The sequence below is a fragment of the Nansenia antarctica genome (assembly GCF_963989245.1).
Source record: "Nansenia antarctica genome assembly, chromosome: 2".
NCBI lineage: Eukaryota > Metazoa > Chordata > Actinopteri > Argentiniformes > Microstomatidae > Nansenia > Nansenia antarctica.
In genome coordinates, this window is record NC_137675.1 from 57,830,362 (window position 1) to 57,852,101 (window position 21,740).

A 21,740-nucleotide genomic window follows, 5' to 3' on the forward strand; every position below is an offset into this window, starting at 1 on the left:
TAGCAGACAGTTCCCGTTGAGAATCGAAAGAAGTCAAGTCTATGTAAGTACATCTAAGGCGTTCTATGAACAAATAGAGCTAGCTACATGATGTTTATTACCGTACATGCTGCCAGATAATCACTGTGAAAGTAATTAAAGAATATAAGCTTTTAATTGAGCCACAAGAGATGGTTTCAACTAGTCCAGTTGCCAGCGAGCTAGTTAGATAGGCCGCCTGTTACGCGATGTTTCAATTTTCAATAATATTAGCCAGTTAGTAATTAATACATCGAAAGCAATGCATTTTAACTGTAGACTACAGAAGCAACGATGACTCCATTAGCTAATTTATGAACTACAAAGTGGTTGTTAGTTAGCTACGTCTGGTTTCTTGCCTCGTGCAGCACTTTGCACCAGTATGTGGTCACGACTGTGGTCACGACATGTGCTCGTGACTGTCTTTAATTGTGTTCCAAATGTACACGTGGTCATGTCAAACTTTGCTATGTTAAAATTGTAGAATGAGAAGTTTAATTTGTATGTTTCTTCCAGTTCCACTCCAGTGTTAATCCAAAACCTAATATGGCGGGTCGCGCACGCGGTCAAGAGACTGGGCCACCAGGGGCGGTGTCGGTGAGTTCATTAATAATCCTTATTAATTCTGCCCACAGGATTTCGCCGTTACGCATGGCTGTACCAACATGGCTGTATGAATTTAGGCTACTGTAGGGTCTTGATGGTCAAATCTTATGTAAATGTATAAATTAAAATGTGTGATGTGAGAACCCCTGATCTTGGAGAGAGCAACAGCAAGACACAATAATTTGGGCAAGGGTGATCACAAAATGTCAGAGGTTTTCCGGTATGAAGATTTTATAAATTGTGTAGTGTATCCTCGATATAAATATAATAGGATGAGAATGGATCAGCCTAAATAATCCTATGATGTCATCTCTGCCAGAAGACAACAAATGTAATGCTGAATTTATAAGGTCACTATTGTATTCTGTCACTGTAATAGTTTTTAGGCATATCATTAATTCAGTTCTGACTGTATTTGAATGCTCTTGCACTGCTAATTGAGTGGTTAAGATTACTTCACTTACCTTTATGAGTTTTCACAGTAATTTTGTGGAGTGTTGTTGATATCAGGGTATCCGCGGTGTCTTGAAAAGTATTAAAAGTTGATAAATCAATTTTGGGAAAATCAAGACCCTTAATAAGGGTTAGGGTTAGTGGGGTGTCCTGCTACACAAACGGGAGATGGGGATCCTGCGTTATGAGCCATTGCTGGTTCATGTGACCTGGTTTGCACAAGGTGTAGCCTACTTACAGTTCACATAAAAAGGTAAAGTATGCAGGTTCCCAGAGAGCTGATCTGCGTTGTGGTAAATGGTAATTTATTTATTGTGTTGTCTGTTTCAGAGTGAAACGCCACGGGGCTTTGCCAGGAACCTTGACCCAGAGAGGATCATCGGTGCATCAGACAGCAGTGGTGAACTGATGTTCTTGATGAAATGGTGAGTCTCACATGCACAAATGCCGACCTTGTACTTGTTGTCAAGTCACACATTCACTCGTATTGCTTTTTGTAGTCACTTTGGAACCCAACTTTGTTTGGAACCCAACTCTACATGGCAATACTTGAAATTGGGGGTGTTCATGATTAACAGTTATTAGATTACGTCTAGTGATCGCAAGGTCGGCAGATCGTTGGTTCGAACGCCGGCTGGCTACATGTCGAGGTGTCATGGGCAAGACACTGAACCCCAAATTGCTCCCAATGAGCAGGTCAGCACCTTGCATGGTAGCTTGCCACCATTGGTGTATGAATCGGTGAATGAGAGGCCATTGTAAAGTAGGGCTGCCACAAACGATTATTTTCATAGTCGACTAGTCACCGATTATTTTATCGATTAGTCGACTAATCGGATCATAAATTACAGCTTATCGCACAATTACTCAATCGCTCTTATTTAGCTATCATCTTCTAAATCAGCTTCTAAATTTAGCTTGAAGTTGTTAGTTGTTGTTGTAGGCATGTGCTAACTAAAAATAAAGACAATTAAAATGATTGTTCACTCAAAAATAGATATTTTAATGAACTTTGCAGATTTATTTCTGGCATCACATGCATGTAATGTAATGTAAAGAGTAGTAGAGAGTGCAAACTGCTGAGTAAAATGAGGTAGGCTAGGCACTAGGCAACCAAAAGAATACAAAAACAAAAATAAATACTTGTACAGAGTACAAAAGTTTTGCTTTGCTTCACTCATCTCTGGCATCAAACATACATTTTAAATGTATTGAATAGTGCTGCAAAATAAAATGAGGTAGGCACTAAGGCAACTAAAAAAGAGCAATTATCCACAAAAAGAAATGTTTGTAGAGAAAAGGTTCGTCAGCAACCATGGACAAGGGTCTCATATCCTTAACCAGCATGTTCAGGATTGATCCGGTCAGGACGGTGGCTTGCTGGGGTGTGCACGTTGGCAACTTGACAAGATAACTATCCATAGTACAAACGCGCCTTCTTAGCACTGTAACGTTAAGACAACATTTGTAGCTATTTGATAAGTATCGCTTTGATGACAACGTTACAGCACATAACGTAAAATAATGTAAGAAGGCTTTTAATGTAACGATATCGTTAGCCAATAACAAGCTAACTAGCTTACCGAGACGAGCCATCGTCTTCCTCGTCATCTGCCACAACGTGCTTCCTTTTGAGATGCTCGCGCATCATAGACGTGCTGCCATGATAAGCGAGTTCAGCTTTGCAAATTTTACATTTCACATTCTTTTTTTCAACGTTGTGGTTGAAATGCCCCCACACTTTAGACGTACGAGGACGGGAAGACATTTCAAATCAAATCAAATCAAATTTTATTTGTATAGCGCATTTCTTACAAGATGCAACTCAATGCGCTTCACACAATGAAATGCCCCCACACTTTAGACGTACGAGGACGGGAAGACATTTCTCTGTTTGTTTTTCCGAGGATGTCACGTGTGCCCCGGATGACCGACACTGCGCATGTACATCAAAGACACTGGGAGACGCTAGCCAGTGGCAGCTTCAGGGAAGAAAAACGAATGCTTATCGCTTATTTCAGCTACAAAAAAACATGCGACGACGTCGATTACCAAATATGTCGGCGACGATTTTGGTAATCGTCGTCGTCGCGACTAGTCGACTAATCGTGGCAGCCCTATTGTAAAGCGCTATGGAATAAGGCGCTTTAAGTCAGTCCATTTACCATTTAGATTAACCGTTGACTAGAAATGTAACCGGTTATTCTTATTGATTGATTTGATTAATTTAGTAAAATAACATTGGCAGATGGTGGTGGGTTGATAAAACCAGAGGTGTAAGTTTGATAATTAAAAAATTGACTTTCTGCTGGGTTTTTCCCTAACTGAAAAAGGGTCTTAGATGGGGGTCAGGGGAGAGTTATGGCTGCTAGGGGGGTTTTAGGACGGCTTTTAAGGCCCATTCCCGATTCCCTTCCCTACGGCTCGTTTTGGAGTGCTGCTCACTTTGGAGCCAAGGCCTCTGAACAGAGCCACAAGGCGTAGGTAGTGGTTGAAATCTTTCCCAATTAAATGGGACAACCCTTCAAGACCCTGATGGGTCATCAGTAGTGTCATAGAAAAACATTGACGTTAGTGATTCATTCACAATTTAAATTTTTACACTATCAATCGATCAAACCCGTCAAATCAAGTCATCAAATAACAAATAACAATACTTAATTATCAGACCATGACAGAATAACAGTGCTCTGTAGGCTATCAACTGTGCTCCTACCGTGCCAGTCTGCACTGATATAGGACAACCGTGCAACAACTTCGTGGCTTTAGTTAAATTCGGGTGTCATATGCCATCAAAGGGGGGAAATACGACATGGAAATATGTCAAAATGCATGACTATCATGCCCAAATCAGCCGTAAAATATGTAACATTAGGTAGATAACGTTAGTAGACACGGAGCGCAGTTTTAGTTTAATAAGTGCAATAGCGTCATATGCCATCAAAGGGGGGAAATGCGACATGAAATGTTAAAATGCACCACTATCGTGCACAAAACATGTAACGTCAGATAGATAACATTAGACACAGAGCGCAGATTTATTTTTATGGAGTTCTAAAATCCGATATGACAGGAACGCTGGAGAAACAGCCGCTGTCCATGTTATTAGTCAGCTACATGATATAACCCATCAATAATATGGCATAATAACAACTGTTCGGATTAGATTGCGTGTTTTGGTTCAAGAAGTGCCATAGCTATAGCTTCATGCCATCGAAGGGGGAAAATGCGACATGGAAAAATGGTTGTGCTTGTTATAAAGAAAAGGTCTATAATACATTGAAAGGACATTAAACTAAGATAATAATATGGTTATAATTTTTCAAATCTTTATTAACAAGTAATTACAGAGAAACTAATAACATTTGTGGTTGTCTTCCACATTGCCTAGAGCAAAATCTGATTTCTGATGATTCGCAAGGCATCCTGGGAGGTAGGGCCATGGGTCTGAATGTAGTCTTGTCATGAAAAATCTCCAAACAGAGCCATACTCTAAATGAAAACAAGAATTGGGACACCCCTACACGTGAACGTTCAAAACTGAGCCGAAGGGGTGTAATGGGATTGGCCCTAAATGGTCGATTCTGGTGGCTCGTAATGAATACTGGACATTAATCACAGACAATTTGATTGCCATTAAGTTGGCTGGTATACAGGCTATATGGTTTTACATCCTTACTATAGAATTACTAAAACTGAATCATAACCCATCCCTGCGTACTCCCTGCCTTTTGAAGTCCTCCTTACTACCGTACTTTTCATAATGCACTTCCAACTTTTGTTTACACTTATGTGAATCTGCCTTTTTATTAGGGACATTTTCAGAAATGTCTTAAATAAATACGCTAACTGTCCTTGCTAGTTTGTAAGCTTTGGGTTGCCATGGAAATGAGAGCATGACTGACATGATGGAAGTTTATCAAACTTGCTACTAAAGGTCTATAATTAGTATGAGTCCTGAGCTATTCTTTTTCTCCCTCTGCTCTACAGGAAGGGGTCAGACGAGGCTGATCTGGTTCCGGCCCGTGAGGCAAACACTCGCTGTCCTCAGGTGCTCATAGCCTTCTATGAGGAGAGGCTCACCTGGCCTGAGAAACCTGAAACCTGAAACCTGGCCTGAGCACCTGACAAATGTCCCTGTTCAAATGTCAAATGTCAAATGTCCCTGTTCAAATGTCAAATGTCAAATGTCCCTGACAAATGGCCCAAATGGCCCTGTTCCTGCCATGTTTTGCAAATAAAAAGACAAACAGGTTGATTTATTTTCCAATGAGGAATAGGTTTAACAGCCAATGTGACATATATGTATTTCAGATCTTTGCCACTAGGGGGTGGTATTTAGAAAACAATGTCAGATGTGTTCTATGTGGTCTATTTAATCTGTTTTATGTCCCCCATAATTTTTCTTGAAGGAGAAATGGATCCGGGTTCTTATGGGTTAAACATGATCATGTTTATTAAGACCCAGCAGAAGCTAACCAAATAAACATATGTTTATAGCCACTCTTCAGTCCTAAGCAATGGGAGGAACTAAACGAAATGATATGGGAAGGGAATTATAAAAGTTACGTTGTTTGATATCTCAGGGTATCCGCGGTGTCTTGAAAAGTATTAAAAGTTGATAAATCAATTTTGGGAAAATCAAGACCCTTAATAAGTATTAAAAAGTCTTATCACGATTTTTTGAGGTCTTGAATTTTGTAGGTATTTTTCTGAATTAGACTGTCCAAAGAGTTTGAGTCCTAAAAACTTTTAGTAAAAGTTCGTGAATTTATTATTTTTATTAAAAAACAAAGATGAACCGGAAATTCTGTTGTATGATAGTGGTCTAGTCTATTGCAAACTCAAACTGTTAAGGTCTCACTGATGTAAACGGTTACAGCTCGAAGTGGCGGTGAGATCTGGAAAAATATTGACAAGGTCTTTAAAAAGTCTTAGAAAGGTATTGAAATTAACCTCAAGATTCCTGTATATACCCTGTATCTATCACCAGCAGAGGAAGTGACACTACAGCAGAACCGCACAGTCGTGTGTGATAGCTAGTAGTAGCTAGTATACTACACACACCTTTAATAAAACTACAATACCCACATGGCTTCACGACAGGAGAAAGGCCTCATGGGTAACACGGAAGAAAACAAACGGGGGGAAAACACATGTTTTTCAAATATAGATCTAACGGAAATTGAATGATATTAACCACTCTAAAGATAAGACAACAAAATGAATGCTTCTTCTATTAGGAATAGAACAGATGTATTGTGTGCCTTCCAAGTGTCTTTTTTCGCTATGAGCCGATTGCCTACTTTCCCTTGGAATGTAAGTAGCCTAGCCTACAGTGTTTTATAAAGATGTATTGTATTATTATAATAATCAATTACCATATTATAGAAACGTTCACCCACATAGACATGAAAATATCATGTGCTTCCTTTGTCATTTGATATTTCAAATGGTAAATAGTATAGCTTTGCACTACAACAATATTGGAGAGAATGGGAGGAAGCTCTGCAGCCTTTAGTCTGCAGCCTTTAGTCAGAACATTAGCTGTCCTGAGAGGCCACTGGTTTCACACCGGCAATTCCGAACGCCGGTTCGCGTTCGGAAACCTCCGAACGTTGGCGCTGTCTGGCGAACGATACACTGGTATGAACGCGGGCTCGGAGGTTTCCGAACGCGAACGCGAACCGGCGTTCGGAACTGCCGGTGTGAAAGCCCTATGAGTTGAATGAATGAATGAATGAATGGTCTTTATTGTCATTGCTATAGTACAGGTACCAAACAACGAAATTTGGGAGGGTTGTCTGTAACTGTACAGTTCTGGCCTTCATACAAGTGAAGTAGCCAGGCTGTTTACCCCAGGAGGAAGGTCTTAGGCAGCTTAGTCATGAAACCCTGCATTTCTATAATTTTGGGGGTTTCTTTCTCTGTGTTTTAAATGTGTTGCTTTGTACTCTTAAGAGGATAATAATGCATAGTTTACACACTCTAGAATGTCTCCCTTGTTTGTGGGTAGCCAGATATAATTTGTTCTGACTTTTAATAGTAAACATGATTTTTCACAGTTCCTTGAAAGAGAACTTGAGAACGACCGATCATCAGAGTTGATTGCAGATATTTTAAAACAGGTAAAAACAACGCACTCTGCCACACTACATCTCTTTGATTGAGGATTTGTTTAAATAACCATTGAGACAGACAGTGAGAGGTACAACTTTAACAATGTTCATATCCCCCCTTTCACAGACATGCCTTAATCCGCTGGTTTGCAAGTATCCTCCATCAGTTAAATACAGGAGACAGTTTCTCACAGAGTTGATCAAAAGGGTTGGTTTCTGTTGTTCATCTTCCACTTCCGGACATGTTTCCCTTTTTAGCTGTGTACAATTGATAATTGCTCTATATGCCACGATTTCACATGGGGGCTTCTCTTCTCTACTCTACAGCATGAAGCCACAGAGTCAGAACCCATAGATGAGCTTTACGATGCGTTGGGTGAAGTCCTGGGTGCAGAGGAGGGAACTGAGTGCTACAAGAGCTATTTGCTGGTACTCTCAAAACTCACTGTGTAATAACATTCAACACCACATGAAATCTCTTGTAGGCCTATTTAGCGTCAATGCATATAAAAGTGTATACTGTATGTCAAAACATGCACCACTCATTGTTCAGTGGCGTGTGAAGAGATTCAAACATCCTGTCTGAGACTCTGAGATTATTACCTCATCAGACACACACAAGCATAACTTCCCTGCAAACTGTCTGTTTCTACCACCTCACATGATGTTCCTTGTCAGAGATTTCTCATCAGATACCAAGTATGTCACTGACCAGGTGATGGTAACCTGCGTGTTGTTGTCGTCGTCCTCTAGCCTTGCGGAGATGCTGTGAGTCTGTCAGAGAGTGTGGCGGTGATCTCAGAGGGCACCACAGGACTGGTTACGTGGGAGGCTGCCCTCCACCTGGCAGAGTGGGCACTGGACAACCACCAGGAATTCACTGGCAGGTAAAGGTTGTGTGTGTGTGTATACATTAGACTGTTCACCAATAGGTGTTTATGTACTATCCATAGCCATCAATGATCTTATTCTGTAGGACAGTGTTGGGACTGGGGTGTGTGTCTGCGCTAGGACTGGCAAGTGGGCGAGATGGTCGTGTGTTTGTGTCTACTTATGTTGAAACATGCTGTATGTCTGTGTGTTTGCTCTCCTTTCTACACAGGACTGTGCTGGAGTTGGGCAGTGGGGTGGGGCTGACAGGGATAGCGGTCTGTCGATCCTGCAACCCCTCCAGATATGTGTTTAGTGACTGTCACACCAGCGTACTACAGAGACTGAGGGACAACATCCAGCTCAACGGGCTGGCCAACCAAACCTCTCCCAGAGTTACTGTGGAGGAGCTGGATTGGGGAGCGGTGACAGAGGAACAGCTAAGAGAGATCGGCGCCAACACGGTCATTGCTGCAGGTGAGGTGATAGCCACGGCTCGCTCTACAGGACAGGATAGAATAGAACATAGTTGTCCATTCCGAACGTCCATAGGGGAAGAGTTTCAAAGGCAAATTTCTATCTATGTTACAGATGTGGTGTATGATCCTGATATCATTGGCTACCTGGTGAAGCTTCTGTCTAAGATCCTGAGGTCGTCTGGCCAGAGTAGCCCTCCTGATGTCTACATCTCCTCCACCATCCGAAACCCAGACACATACAACTGCTTCAAGCACCAGCTGGGTAAGAGATTCTCTAGAACAAATGTGATTTAACAGGGGGCGCTTAGGTGGCGTAGCGGGTTAAGCGTTGACCATGTAACCGCAGGGTCCCCGGTTCGATTCCGTCCGGGGACATATCCTGCATGTCATCCCTCCTCTCTCTCTCACCCATCCTTCCTGTCTAAATCTCTACTGTATCTGTCAATAAAATGAAAAATATGAGTGGGATTGCCCCACTCAGGAAAGAAAAAAAGAAAGAAAAAGAAATGTCACTTAACGACAGGAGCAATGCCTCATTGGTAGAAGTGGAGTTCTACATTGTCGGAGATGCTCTTATCCAAAGGCACACTCGGATGGTAAATCGCTCAAGTCTTTTTTTTTTTTACAGGTAGAGAAAAATTCCCTGGCCCTACATTGAACGCATTGTTGACTTAAACAATGCAAGTTAAGATTCAAAGCAAGTTAGTTTCAGGTTTCAAGTGAAATAAGCTAGATTTAACTGAGAGGTTGCAGGGAAAGGGAGTGTTTCATTGTCACTCATCTTTGCTTCTGCTGTGAGGATTACTCATTTTGTGACAATTGTTTCTTTATTTCTGTAAAAAACACTTGTATAAATAGTATTTTATGTATGACCGATTCATAGGCAGCTGTACAGTATGTGGTACAAGGGCACAATTAGAATCCATCATTCATAATGATCCACATACACTGAAATTAAAAGACAACTACATAAGTACTTTTTTTGCTCTCCATCTACAGAAAACGCTGGAATCAGCCATGATGTCATCACAGGATCAGTCACCCATATCTTCGGCTACAATAGAGTTTCCACCATAGAGATGATAAAACTGTACATACATGTATGACACCAAGACTGTCTGTGTTTCACTGTATAAAATCGTCATTGACAGTAGTCTTAAATAGATTCATTTCCTTAATTTGAGACTCTTGGGAGTCTGTCATCCCCAGAAAACACACCAATCAAGCATGACCTCATCATAGTACCTATCACCCATAGTCTTCCCATACAACATAGAGATGAAGTTATGCATGATGACACCAAACCAGTCCATGTACTACTGTATTAAAAAGGGATTATTTACATAAATGTACACTGCAGCTTTTATACATTCAAGTGTTATTCATACATTCAAGCCTTTAAAGTGTGGAATACAGTAGCATTGGAATAAAGGGATCTGCACAGAGCAGCAGAAAAGCCTGTGTAACAAGCCTTTAACCAAAAGGTCCCCAAAACCAAGAATGTGTATAGAATTATTAGCAATGCTATTGCAACTTTTGATATGACATGATCAGTTCAGCTTCAATGTGGTTCCATTTCAAAACTGTTCAAATGGTCGTCTTGAACGCAGCAGTGCAGGTCCATCCATTGTTAAACCTTTGAGCACTCTTGCTGCGGCAGACGTGGTTGCGTTCCAGGTCGTCTACAGTACATTGCATCATTGTTAATAACCTCACATCAATATGATACATCCAACTAAACATCAATATGATATAGCACTCGACTGTGCTTTGCAGCCCAACCCAATCGTGTAGATCAGGCCTATTCAATTAGCGGCCCACGGGCCGCATGCGGCCCAGACGCGACCCCCGATTGGCCCAGCCATAAAAGTAGAGAAAAACGTATTTCGCGAGTGTTCATACTGTAGCGAACGGAGACTTGGTAGTGTAACTCGCCCCATGCGGGAATCGAACCCCGATCTCCCGCATAAACGACGACCGCGCTAACCATTAGACCAAGATAGTTAACTCCCTTGGTGGAGCTGTTAACGGGCCTCATACAGGATCGTTACCATACAATAGTAGCCTACAGAACGTGAATATAACACCAGGGCTCTCAAATGTCACGCATTGGGCGTGGCAAGGTGTGACGTGTGAGCGTGTGAACAGTCAACCCAATCAGGGCATTGTTTAATATAACGTTGCTAGACACACTTTAACAAACAATGCCCTGATTGGGTTGACTGTTGCTAGAGCGTTATATTCACGTTCTGTAGGCAGGCTAGCTAGAAGTCCGATATCAACTCCAAAAATGTCTTCGACTTTCTCCACCCTGAAACGCAAAATTGACGATGAAAACCGTCGGTTTAACCCTGCCTGGACTGAAAAATACGTGTTTATTTTACCACAAAGTCCAAATGCCAAACCGATGTGTTTAATATGCAATGAGTGCGTTGCGGTACTTAAAGATTACAATATTCGGAGGCACCACATGGAGAAACACCCGACTTTCCGGGCCAACTTTCCAGAGGGATCTCAGGAGAGGGCTGCAAAAGTGCAGAGTTTGATTGCATCCTACAATCGGAGCTGTACAACGATGGTACGGACATGCACAGCCCAAGAGAGAGGTACAGCAGCATCCCTTCGTGTTTCCTGGATCTTAGCAAAGAAGAAAAGGCCATTCACTGATTCTGAAACCATGAAAGACTGTATGCTGGCCGTCATAGATGAAGTGATAATTGACAGCAAAATTAAAACGAGTGTGTCATCTGCTATTAAAAACGTTCCCCTGTCAGACACTTCAAACATTCGCAGGGTTGAAATTCTTGCTACAGATGTGTTTGAAACACTGTTAAAAGAACTGAAGAAAGCTGATGTTATGTCTATAGCAGTAGACGAGTCCACAGACAGAACCGATATCGCACAATTGTGCATATATGTCCGTTTTTTTGACGGCAAATGCTTCCGAGAGGAATTGCTCGGTTTACTGCCGTTAGAAGGACACACAACTGGCGAGATAGTCTTTAAGAACATTTCAGAATTTTTCAAAGACAATGGTCTAGATATGAAGCGTGTGGGAATGCTTGTGACGGATGGGGCTCCATCCATGACAGGGAGAGTAAATGGTTTGACAGCACGCTGGTCCGCTGTTGCACCTCAGATAACATCCTTACACTGCATTGTGCATCAGACGGTGTTGTGCGCAAAACTCAGCGGGGAGCTTAAAACAACAATGGACAACGTGATGGCTACAATTAATTTTATTCGCTCCACTTCGAGCCTCCAACATCGCTTATTCCGCAAGCTGCTGTCAGAAATGTCTGCTGAGCACCACGACCTGCTTTTGCACAACGACGTCAGGTGGCTGTCCAAAGGCAAGGCACTGGAGCGTTTCTGTGATCTCAGAGAGGAGATTACAACTTTCCTCCGCAGCAGCAAGCAAACGAAGGCAGAAACACACTTGAATCGCATACTGGACGACAACTTCATGGCTGATGTCTGCTTTCTGAGCGACATGTTCAAACACCTGAATGACCTAAATGTGGGGCTACAAGGCAGAGACAAAACTGTGATTGATCTTGTGGAACAGACGCGCGCGTTTCAAATCAAACTGGACCTTTTCGCGGCCGACTTGTGCACCGGCAGAATGCTGCATTTTCCAACGCTCCGCAAATGCGTCTCATCCCCGGCACAAATCACAGATGTGATGACTGATTTCATTGCGAGGTTGAAAGAGAACTTTGCTGGTCGACTGGATGGGCTTGCTCTGCCCGCAGAGGTGATGGGCTTTGCCAGAGACCCGTTCACTGCTGCAATAGAAGGGGACTTATCCACCAGAGGAAAGGGAGTGGTGCCTTCCATCGACGAGGGGAAATTCGTACTTGAACTTGTTGACATGCAGTCATCCTTAACCATGGCACAGGAGCTTCGCACTAATGGACCTGCGAAGTTTTGGAGTGATGTCAACGTGCACCAGTTCCCTAACATTAAGAAAGTAGCAATCCATGTGCTCAGTATGTTTGGATCAACATACACCTGTGAAGCAAGCTTTTCACACATGAACACAATAAAAAGCAGCTCTCGTTGTTCTCTGACTAACAGTACTCTTCACCAATGCCTTCGGATTGCATTGACATCTTATGAGCCAAATGTCACTGCTCTTGTTCAGAATAAAAAATGTCACTTCTCACACTAAGAAAGTCAGCGGGGTAAGATTAGATTAGATTAGATTCAATGTTATTGTTTAACTGTAACTGTAACTTGTTTAATTGTGCACTCAAGGCATTGATGGTTATTTTCATTCAGTTAAAAGCACTTTGTGATGTGCCTGGGTCAGCTATGACCAAAATGTTTATTTTACAAAAGGACTTTTTTATTTATTTGTATATGTACACTTTTTTATGCACTTTGAGATGTGCATGGGTCAGTTGAGACCAAAATTTTGTTGTTTTACCTAAAAAATTAAAAAAGTATTGATATTAGGTTCTGTTCAATTACAGCTCTTTTATTGTGTTCAGCTATGACCAAAATGTTTATTTTACAAAAGGACTTTTTTTTTATTGGTATACTACTGTACACTTTTTTATGCACTTTGAGATGTGCATGGGTCAGTTGAGACCAAAATGTTGTTGTTTTACCTAGAAAGTGAAAAAAGTATTGCTATTAGGTTCTGTTCAATTACAGCTCTTTTATTGTGTTCAGTCAAGTCTTTTTGACGTGCCTGTGTCAGATGTTACCTAATTTAAAAGGAAAACTATAAATAAACTGCTTGTATTTCATTAGGCCTACATTCATTTGTGTTGGTTTGAAATGTGTAATTACCTGGTGCCTAGGCTACTGGTCGCTGAAAATGTCTGGCCCAGCAAAATTTCTTGGTTTTCAAATCTGGCCCAACTGAATTTGTAATTGAATACCCCTGGTGTAGATGATGTGGAATGCAACCATTGGTTGATTTGTGCAACACGACTGCTTTGTAGACAGTCTGGAACACAGCCTTTGTGTCAGCCTTGCTCATGTCCCAGGTACAGGGTTGTCTGTGGGAGGGAGTCAGGTGAGCAGAGGTAGGACGTTCTGGTCCCAGTTCTCATCCCAGCGCTGCCCCTCACTGGCCCGGAGGTTCTTCCTGAACAGACCCAGCCTGCCCTCAGGGTTGGGGAAGTCTGACAGCAAGGACTGCAAAGACAAAGACACACGCACAAACAAGATGAGGCTATAACAGTAGTGTGCAAGGAGTACAGGCTACTAACCATGGAAATATCACATAGAAGGACAGTAACATTTACTGGTAATATAGTTGTGCGATTCTATGTCAGGGTCCTTTCAGTTTCAATTCAGCAAATTCAGGGGATGAATTGGACCAACAAAATAATAATTAATGCAGTGAATTTCTTTCCAATTCCCTAAAATGTCTGTTGAAAGTAGACTGAACCAAAGCCAGACATCAAAGGTTACACAGTGTTGTGTGTGGCTGTGTACACTCTACCTTGAGCTGCTCAGCCAGTTCCTGGGAGTCCTTGAAGACCAGCCCGTTCTCCTCATGCTTCACCAGCTCATGTAAACTAAACGAGGAAAGAAGTGAGTGTTAGCTAGTCATAGCCAGAGATTGAGAACACACATGTATCAATACAATACTATTGAGTAATAGCTTAAACTAAACAGAATGCTGTCCTTTCTCTTGTGTTCTAACTTTTAGTGCACAGCAGTCTTGCACCATGGACTTCTGCTGAGAAACCATAACATAGAGGTTAGGCTGGCTGTATCAGGGCTAAAGATCTCCCATCTACTCGTCAGAGTTCTACCTACTCCCACTCACCAGTTGAAGTGGATGGCACAGACGGGCAGGCAGCAGCCAAACATGTCCACCACCTTCATAGGCAGGTCCAGACCGCTGGACGACTTATGTAGGCACACTCCCAGATCAGCAGAGCCTGGTTGTCAAGCAGATACCCACACAACCATGTCAGTATAGTCTCTTTATATCTCTCTCTCTCACACACACACACACACACACACACACACCTAGTAAGACAGGGTAGTCCTCAGCCTCCAGCCAGGGGGTACAGATCTTCACATGTTCTAGGTGTAGCGTGTCTATCAGCTTCCTGTAGTACTCCTTCTGAGGACCCTTACCTACAAACACAAGTTAGAAGGTTTGAAACTCACATGGCAAATATGACATTAGACAAGTAGTTGAGTAAAAAGCTCAGCTTTGTAGATAGTTACCAGTGATCACGCAGACCAATGATGGAAGAGAGCCTCCTCCTTTCACTAAGTCTTCATACTCTGTAAAAAGGAAATACACAAAAAAGAGCTACTACGGCACTTTTTACTTATTTTATTGTTGATTTTGTATCTTGCTGAAATGCCAATGTTGAAGAACCGAAGCCTAAGAATTTTACTCTTTAGTGTACCTGTACAATGGATGTAATAAAAGTCATTCTGATTCTGACATATGACAGATAAGAAAACATGTTGATTCCTTTCAGAAGGAAGTGCAGGGAATAACCCTGAGGCTTCAGACTAAATGTTTTTCCTGGTTCTGAACAAAAGAAATGGTAGCACCGTGCAGTAACAAGTGAATTACCTTCAAGTGCTTTCAATAGAATAGAGAAATCTTCATCCTCTGTGAAACACAGAGAGGGAAACACACTGTAAGACACCAGACACACAAACAGCGCTCACGACTGAAACGGCCACATAGCAATGAGTATATACCACAATGTGCTGGTCAATAGTTAACTCTTTTGGCACGTTAACAAAGGAATATCACTCTCCAGGGTTAGGGTTTCTAGTATTTGATAATTCTCTTGATAGAATGCTGTGGTTTTCTTGTTCCTATAAGTTTCCTCTTACAGTACACTGTTCCTATAGTGTATATGGCCTATTCAGTTCCTAGAGTTCCTTCTACTCCAGGGTTCCTTCCTATAGTTCCTCACTACTGACCAGTCCAGCTGGTGCTGCTGAGCAGCAGAGCAGGTCGTCCAGGGGTCAGGGCCACGGTGCTGTCTTTGGGGTCGCGACTTGTAAACGCTGTCATCTCCCTCTCACACTCAGGGGTCTCACTGTATGAGACAGATGTCAAGTGTATCAATGATGAGGTAACAACAACAACAATATAATGAGTGATTGATTAAGATAGTCCACTCACCATGGCTGGAATTGAGGATAGGTCTTGGCCAGTGTCATGAACAGATCGTGCTGGAGCTTCACCGGCGTCTCCTTGAATATTGCAGGTGGCTTGTCGTACAACGTGGTTGCCCTAAAGAGGGAAGAGATTAACGACAGTGACATATTCAGCAACCTTTATGTTACCTGCAAAAATCTGTGATCTGATCTCACAATGACAACTGAACATGTTCTGTGTAAAAAACATTCTAATGTATAGAAACGGATCAAGTGGCATTCAAAGCATGAAATTCCCACCTCTGAACTGTTATCCATCTACTGAAAGGTGAATGAATGAATGGTCTTTATTGTCATTGCTACAGTACAGGTACCAAACAACGAAATTTAGGACATAAACACTACCAGATACTCAAATGGCCCTTACTTGATTGCCCAGTTCCTCTGAAGGTCCTCCTTCATAGCATTGGTCACACACAGGTTATAGCTGGAGAAACGGCCAAAGAAGCGCTCATACCTGACAGAGGGCGAAGACAAGAAACAAGAACAACACCAGTAAGTGACAATATACAACCAATCCCTTTCAATTCAATTTTAATAAATGAGGAATTTGCCAGCAAGTAATGCATCGAACAAACAGAAAAGTCAACAACTCAGTCACACAGAGTGAAAACATTTAAAATGACACACACACACCATACATACTGTAGCATTATGTGCAACACATAGTCGTGACATGGCTGTTATACTGACCACTTTGCCAGCCTGACGATTGGCTGACCCTGGCCGTGGCTGAGTGCCATGATGGTGTACCCATAGTTGTGCCAGTCTATGATGAACTTGGAGCCACGCAGACTGCACACCAGCCAGGCCACCGCAATGCTGGGCAAGCCTGGGGGATTCTGCTGGGATAGAAGTAATAGAATAGATGACGGTTAGTGCAAGATATTCCAGCAGTCAATAATGTGGACCTTTGCAAGTACAAATGCACGCACGTATGCAGCATCAGGGTGTACTGAATAAAGGGCGTACCTGCATAAGAATATGGGATTGGACGTCCATCTTCACTAACACAAAGAGAAGCTGAAGCGACTGGAGAATCACCTTGGTAATGTAAGTGAGGATCCTGGGGCCCACTGAAATAAAGACAATCGGATTTGTTTATGCAAGAAGTATCAATAACTTTGTACCAGAGATACACCATATAGGATATAATATGTTAGACCTGGAAGGGGGTACATTTGTGTCTCCTGGCTCCATTTTGTAACCGACTTTCTAGTTATCATTGGAGTTAATTATCAGATCTGTTCTGGAGCCAGGCAAGGAGCAGCCTAAATGCTATCTGTTTCAATACCTTGGAGCCCTTTCACTTCTGCAATGGAGGTGATTTGTATTCTCTCATCTCCAAGGATCTCCTGGTGAGGTTTTGTGCCTGAAAATTAAGTAAGATGGATAATTGAAAGCTGCCACAGACAGGTATGCTCGCAGGCAGCCTTCATCATCATACAACTTGTGTGGTTGTGAGTGGATCTGACAGCATGCACCAGTGACAGTCAGTCCACGCTGGTCTGATGAGCTAGATTATATATTATAGTGGTTATAGTAGCGCGTGGACATTATTATTCAATTACTTTACCAAGGAATCCAACAAACGTCACGCTGTAGCCGTTTTTGCTGAGGGAGATGGCATGGTATTGCATGCGGGGGCTACGACCAATATCTCCCAACACCAGTACACACACACGCCGGTCCGTGAGTTCATCGCGTCGCCGTAATTTCTTCATAAAATGAAAATAAGAGGCATAAACAATGACCGCGAGAATTGTCCACCATGCACCTATACTGACCAGGTAACACCCTGCCGCTGATCCGAATAGCAGTACTATGCCTGCCGTAACAGAACAGTTATTAACATCCGCCATGATTGTTGTTAGCTCGATATGACGGATATGACGGATATGACGTCTCTCTCTCTCTCTCTCTCTCTCTCTCTCTCTCTCTCTCTCTCTCTCTCTCTCTCTCTCTCTCTCTCTCTCTCTCTCTCTCTCTCTCTCTCTCTCTCTCTCTCTCTCTCTCTCTCTCTCTCTCTCTCTCTCTCTCTCTCTCTCTCTCTCTCTCTCTCTCTCTCTCTCACACACAGAAGATTTAAAGGGCCCTGCACTACGTGCGATCGAGTGTACTATTATAATGATAACCAATGTGTCTATCACTGTAACATGGTTGGACTAATTGTAACCGCCTCCATAGTAGTAAGCTACACCTTCCGAATTGAAGAAAGATCCAATATGACCACTGCAGCCCATCAAAACATAAGAAAGTTGCATTAGGCCTCATTTTAACTAGCCTATATAACACAATGTTTTATTTTATTTTTACTAAAGCCACGCTACAAGTTCAAGTACAAGTAGCCTACAGTTCGAAGTAAGAGCCGATTTAATTTAATTCCATGTCCTCTAAAGCAGGTTCTCAAGCATGTTCCCAAGCAGGTTCTCAGGGGGATGGCCACGTGACATCTGTTTTACGCCAAACAAGCCGCTCACTTTTCCATTTAGTTAAAGGAAAAGTCCCCCCCTACATCCGTCCCACTTGTGATAGCAAGGCGCGGCAACCATCTATAAGATACCGGGATTGATTCTTGAATGTTAGGAAAACATGCTAAGGATTCACCTAGTCGCATTGTGTGCCCTTGTTTCGGTCACCGCGTCGCATGAAGAGGCCATCGATGCCATCCTCAGCAGCCTCTCCAAAGGCGCATCTTTCCTTGAGCAGCAGCACCAAAACATCAATCTCGATGGGGTGGTCGGATATCTCATTCTGCAGGGTATGTTTATAATATAACATATATTATATAAATATAAAATATATATATATATGAAAAGCCTACTTTGATGTCTTGATAATACCCTGTGAGGCTGCTGTCATTGCTGGCTCAGCATCCTGCGCAGCCTTTTATTGCTGTCCCGTTAAAACGCTTGACTTTATTTGATTGCAGTGTGGAAATAAAAATACAAAATAGCATATGTAATTTTGTCGATGTTGAACTTGATTGATGATGTTGATTGTCTACAATTTGCCCAAGAGAACAGAGTTTGTTATTAGGTTACGAGGGTGTGCCCAGTGCGCTGCGTGACTTAGCCTACTTTCACTTAAAACAGAAAATAAGGAAATATTCCGATAATTAATATATGATTGTTAATCAAACTGAAGAGTAGGTTTATTGGATTAAGGATTACGGAAGATAACGTTTTTCGCCATCTCCATCTCAAAGTTTAGTTATCAGGCCTATGTCACATATTTCAATTGGTTAGATTAAAAAATATATATTTATATATTTGGCCCCCAAAACGTGGTTTGTTTTCCTAATCCAATTTCCATGTTGTTATTGTTCCACTCGGTAGCGGAGCTGAAGGAGGCGGTCCGGACATGGCCACACACAGACCCAGTCAGCTGGTCCCAGCGCACCGCGGCGGTGGCTCTGGTCAAACTGCTCGACCAAAGTCTCGCAAAAGCGGTCACAGCGCTGGATCAGACCGACCCCAAATACTACCGAGGTAAAGACGAGACTAGTTGGACCTTTTATTGTTCAAAAAGTTTGCGATATGCCTCTGACTCTTTAAGTATAGTAAATCCTCAAACCGGTCATCACTGTCCTTAGTTATCGAAGGACATTCAGGCTAAGTTGGTTGTCCCATGACCCTTGTGCCCCTCCAGAGTTTGAGCCCCTGCTGACCTGGTCATTCTGGGCAGTGCCCCAGGAATGGAGCTCTACGGACCCCTCGCTGGTCTACTCCTCTCACAGGGCCATGGAGTGTTATGACGAGCAGCTGAGTGACAAGTGCATGACCCTGCTCCTGGGCACTTGGTAAACACACACACACACACACACACACACGTAACTGACCAGCACCTGGTAAACATACTGTACATTCATACACTCACACATTGGCATTGGTTAGAGAGGTAACAAAAAATGTCCACTCACAATCTGTTGTGTCAAAGCCTTGTGTAAGGCCAAGTCTTTATTGAGTTAGGGATGCCGGAACATGCCAAAAGCATCGAACTGCAATACACCACTAAATATTTCATATTTTTATAAGGCCAAGTTGGAGTGGATCAACACACTAGTGCCAGGTTGTTTTTCCCTGTGGGGCACTTTCTATAAAACAATCTGCTAGCCTAAATGATTGTTTTCATATTGGAAGGAAGAATAATGGAACCCCTTGCATCGTAACCAAATCCTGCAGAGACACAATGACGCGGTTCGGGTGTCCTCACTACTCCCTGTCCCATCAACTGCTCTACTTCATGATCGGAACAATGGTGAGACACAGCTTAATATGACACTGACACACACACACACACACACACACACACACACAAAAACACGCATGCCCGCACACACGCACACACACACACACACACACACACACACACACACACACACACACAATGAAATAGAATCTCCCTCCCTCTCTCAGAAAGGCTGTTCTAACATGCTGAAGGGCGACATGCGTATGTCACGTGCCAACCTCACAGAAAAAGGCTACCAGAAGATATTCTGCTCCAACATGATGAAGAGCAACAATGAGATCATCAAGAATAGCTTCGCCGGCCAAACGCAGGACATCTTCATCGAAAACAGTCAGTGTTAAGAAAACGCAGTGTGATAGATTGTGATAGTCCTTTATATATGAGCCTTATATTCAATATTGAGATTCAGATTTAGGAGAACTGCACTGCAAGTTCATTTGGAAGGTTTACAGTTGTTATGGACAGGTGTGGTTTCCTGTCAATATCCAATGACATTGTCCATGAGGGAAACAGTTCGCAACAGTTAATGTAAATGGCCCCCTGCACTTAAATTATTATGACTGTTGTCATAGATACTGAAAGTGTCACAGACATCCTTCTTTGGCAGAGCAAAGGTACATTGTTATGAGACAGTTAAATCCGTCTCAAGTGCAAGGCAATTAAGAGTAGCCTCTGAATCCGGAAGGTACAGCCCAATAACTAACTTTTAATTAACTGTTACCTGTAGAATTGTGTTATTTCTTCTAGTCAAATATCCTAACAACATCCTCACTGTTCACAGTACTGCTGTGTGGATTGGCTGGCTTCTCTGACTTCTACAAAGCTGATTGGCTGCAACATGTTCTGAGGTTGCAGGACCAGGAAGTGGGATGTTTTGGGAAAGACGGTAAGAGGGTGTAGACAACATTTGCACTCATATGCTATGTAAATGAAACCCCAACAATGGTATGGTTCAGCTGCTTGTAATTAAACAAGGACATAGAAACGTATGTTTAAATTACTACATGTGCCTGTGAGGTCATGTGTCATTTTTGTATGCTTATGATCAGAGACAGAGATCTCCCAGGTGATTGGAGATGAACTCTTGGAGACACTACAGCCTCACAGAAGAGTGAAAAGAAGAGAAAAGACACTGAGAGGTGTGTGTATGTGTGTGTGTCAGAGCTTGTCAATGGCCATGTTCCAGACCATCTGCAAAGCAGTCAATTAATCAATGGTTGCGTTCCATGTACTCTACATTGCAGTTGGGCCATGCAGCATAGTAGATAGTTACTTATTGCAATGGTTAGCCAGTCATCTATCCTAGTATCTCAGATCTATGAAAAGAGCTTTGGTGTAGAGGCGAGGGGTCGATTTTGTCCAATTGGAATACTACTAAAGAATTCAGTGTCACTCTTCTCTCTCTACAGACGGCTGTTCCAGTCACATGACGGGCGTGGCTGTGAGTGCCCTGGGAGGGTACCTCAACTACTATCTGACAGAGCAGGACATCACAAAAAGACCACTCTCCTGAACCCAACCACACCTGGGTTGTGGTCAATGTGCTGAAACATTCAGAATGTTGCATATGGAAATGAGATGTAAAGAGCTGACAATCCCCTATACTGCATGACAGACAACCATTATCTATCTACACAACACATTTCTATCTGAGCGTTTTGTATCGTTGGACGCCCCCTGGATAGGCCCCCGAGTTACATCTAGTAGGCAATTATTTTTTTAAAGGAGTTACTGAATTTGGCAAATAAGAATGTGTATTAATATTTTAAGTTTTCTAGAAATG

The 21,740-nt window shown here is 42.4% G+C and overlaps 3 protein-coding genes across 4 annotated transcripts; 2 read left to right on the forward strand and 1 right to left on the reverse strand.

Moving 5' to 3' along the window:
- Positions 1-6,300: 6,300 nt before the first annotated feature.
- Positions 6,301-10,357, forward strand: eef2kmt (eukaryotic elongation factor 2 lysine methyltransferase; the record flags this gene model as incomplete). Its single annotated transcript, XM_080523159.1, has 8 exons — positions 6,301-6,396; positions 7,143-7,205; positions 7,324-7,404; positions 7,524-7,625; positions 7,950-8,083; positions 8,299-8,543; positions 8,658-8,807; positions 9,545-10,357. 8 exons carry the CDS (start codon positions 6,301-6,303, stop codon positions 9,649-9,651), a joined length of 978 nt encoding a protein of 325 aa, XP_080379285.1. The 3' UTR covers positions 9,652-10,357.
- Positions 10,358-13,224: 2,867 nt separating this feature from the next.
- On the reverse strand, positions 13,225-17,542 carry alg1 (ALG1 chitobiosyldiphosphodolichol beta-mannosyltransferase). 2 transcript variants are annotated; one of them, XM_080550673.1, is made up of 13 exons: positions 17,283-17,542; positions 17,001-17,078; positions 16,679-16,782; positions 16,400-16,548; positions 16,074-16,163; positions 15,672-15,782; positions 15,467-15,585; positions 15,108-15,146; positions 14,747-14,806; positions 14,543-14,653; positions 14,337-14,451; positions 14,007-14,082; positions 13,225-13,696 (listed from the first exon to the last, which is right to left on the reverse strand). In XM_080550673.1, exons 1-13 carry the CDS (start codon positions 17,428-17,430, stop codon positions 13,571-13,573), a joined length of 1,326 nt encoding a protein of 441 aa, XP_080406799.1. In that variant the 5' UTR covers positions 17,431-17,542; the 3' UTR covers positions 13,225-13,570. The 2 variants fall into 2 exon arrangements, with proteins under 2 accessions (XP_080406799.1, XP_080406798.1); XM_080550672.1 differs by having other exon boundaries at positions 16,400-16,551.
- A 756-nt stretch (positions 17,543-18,298) lies between these two features.
- On the forward strand, positions 18,299-21,498 carry cUnh16orf89 (chromosome Un C16orf89 homolog; the record flags this gene model as incomplete). The annotated part of the gene is made up of 8 exons (XM_080523161.1): positions 18,299-18,467; positions 19,045-19,197; positions 19,358-19,508; positions 19,849-19,966; positions 20,125-20,287; positions 20,739-20,843; positions 21,007-21,096; positions 21,367-21,498. The coding sequence occupies 8 exons, from the start codon at positions 18,299-18,301 to the stop codon at positions 21,468-21,470; spliced, it is 1,053 nt and encodes a 350-aa protein (XP_080379287.1). The 3' UTR covers positions 21,471-21,498.
- Between the last annotated feature and the right edge of the window lie 242 nt (positions 21,499-21,740).

Excerpts from the sequence above, each read along its gene's own strand:
- alg1 (XM_080550672.1), bottom strand. The coding sequence starts at position 17,430 with ATGAAGAAATTACGGCGACGCGATGAACTCACGGACCGGCGTGTGTGT. Across the intron at positions 15,783-16,073 it reads CAGAGGAACTGGGCAATCAA|GGCAACCACGTTGTACGACA; the intron begins GTAAGGGCCATT and ends TTCCCTCTTTAG. Across the intron at positions 13,697-14,006 it reads AACTGGCTGAGCAGCTCAAG|TCCTTGCTGTCAGACTTCCC; the intron begins GTAGAGTGTACA and ends TTGTCTTTGCAG.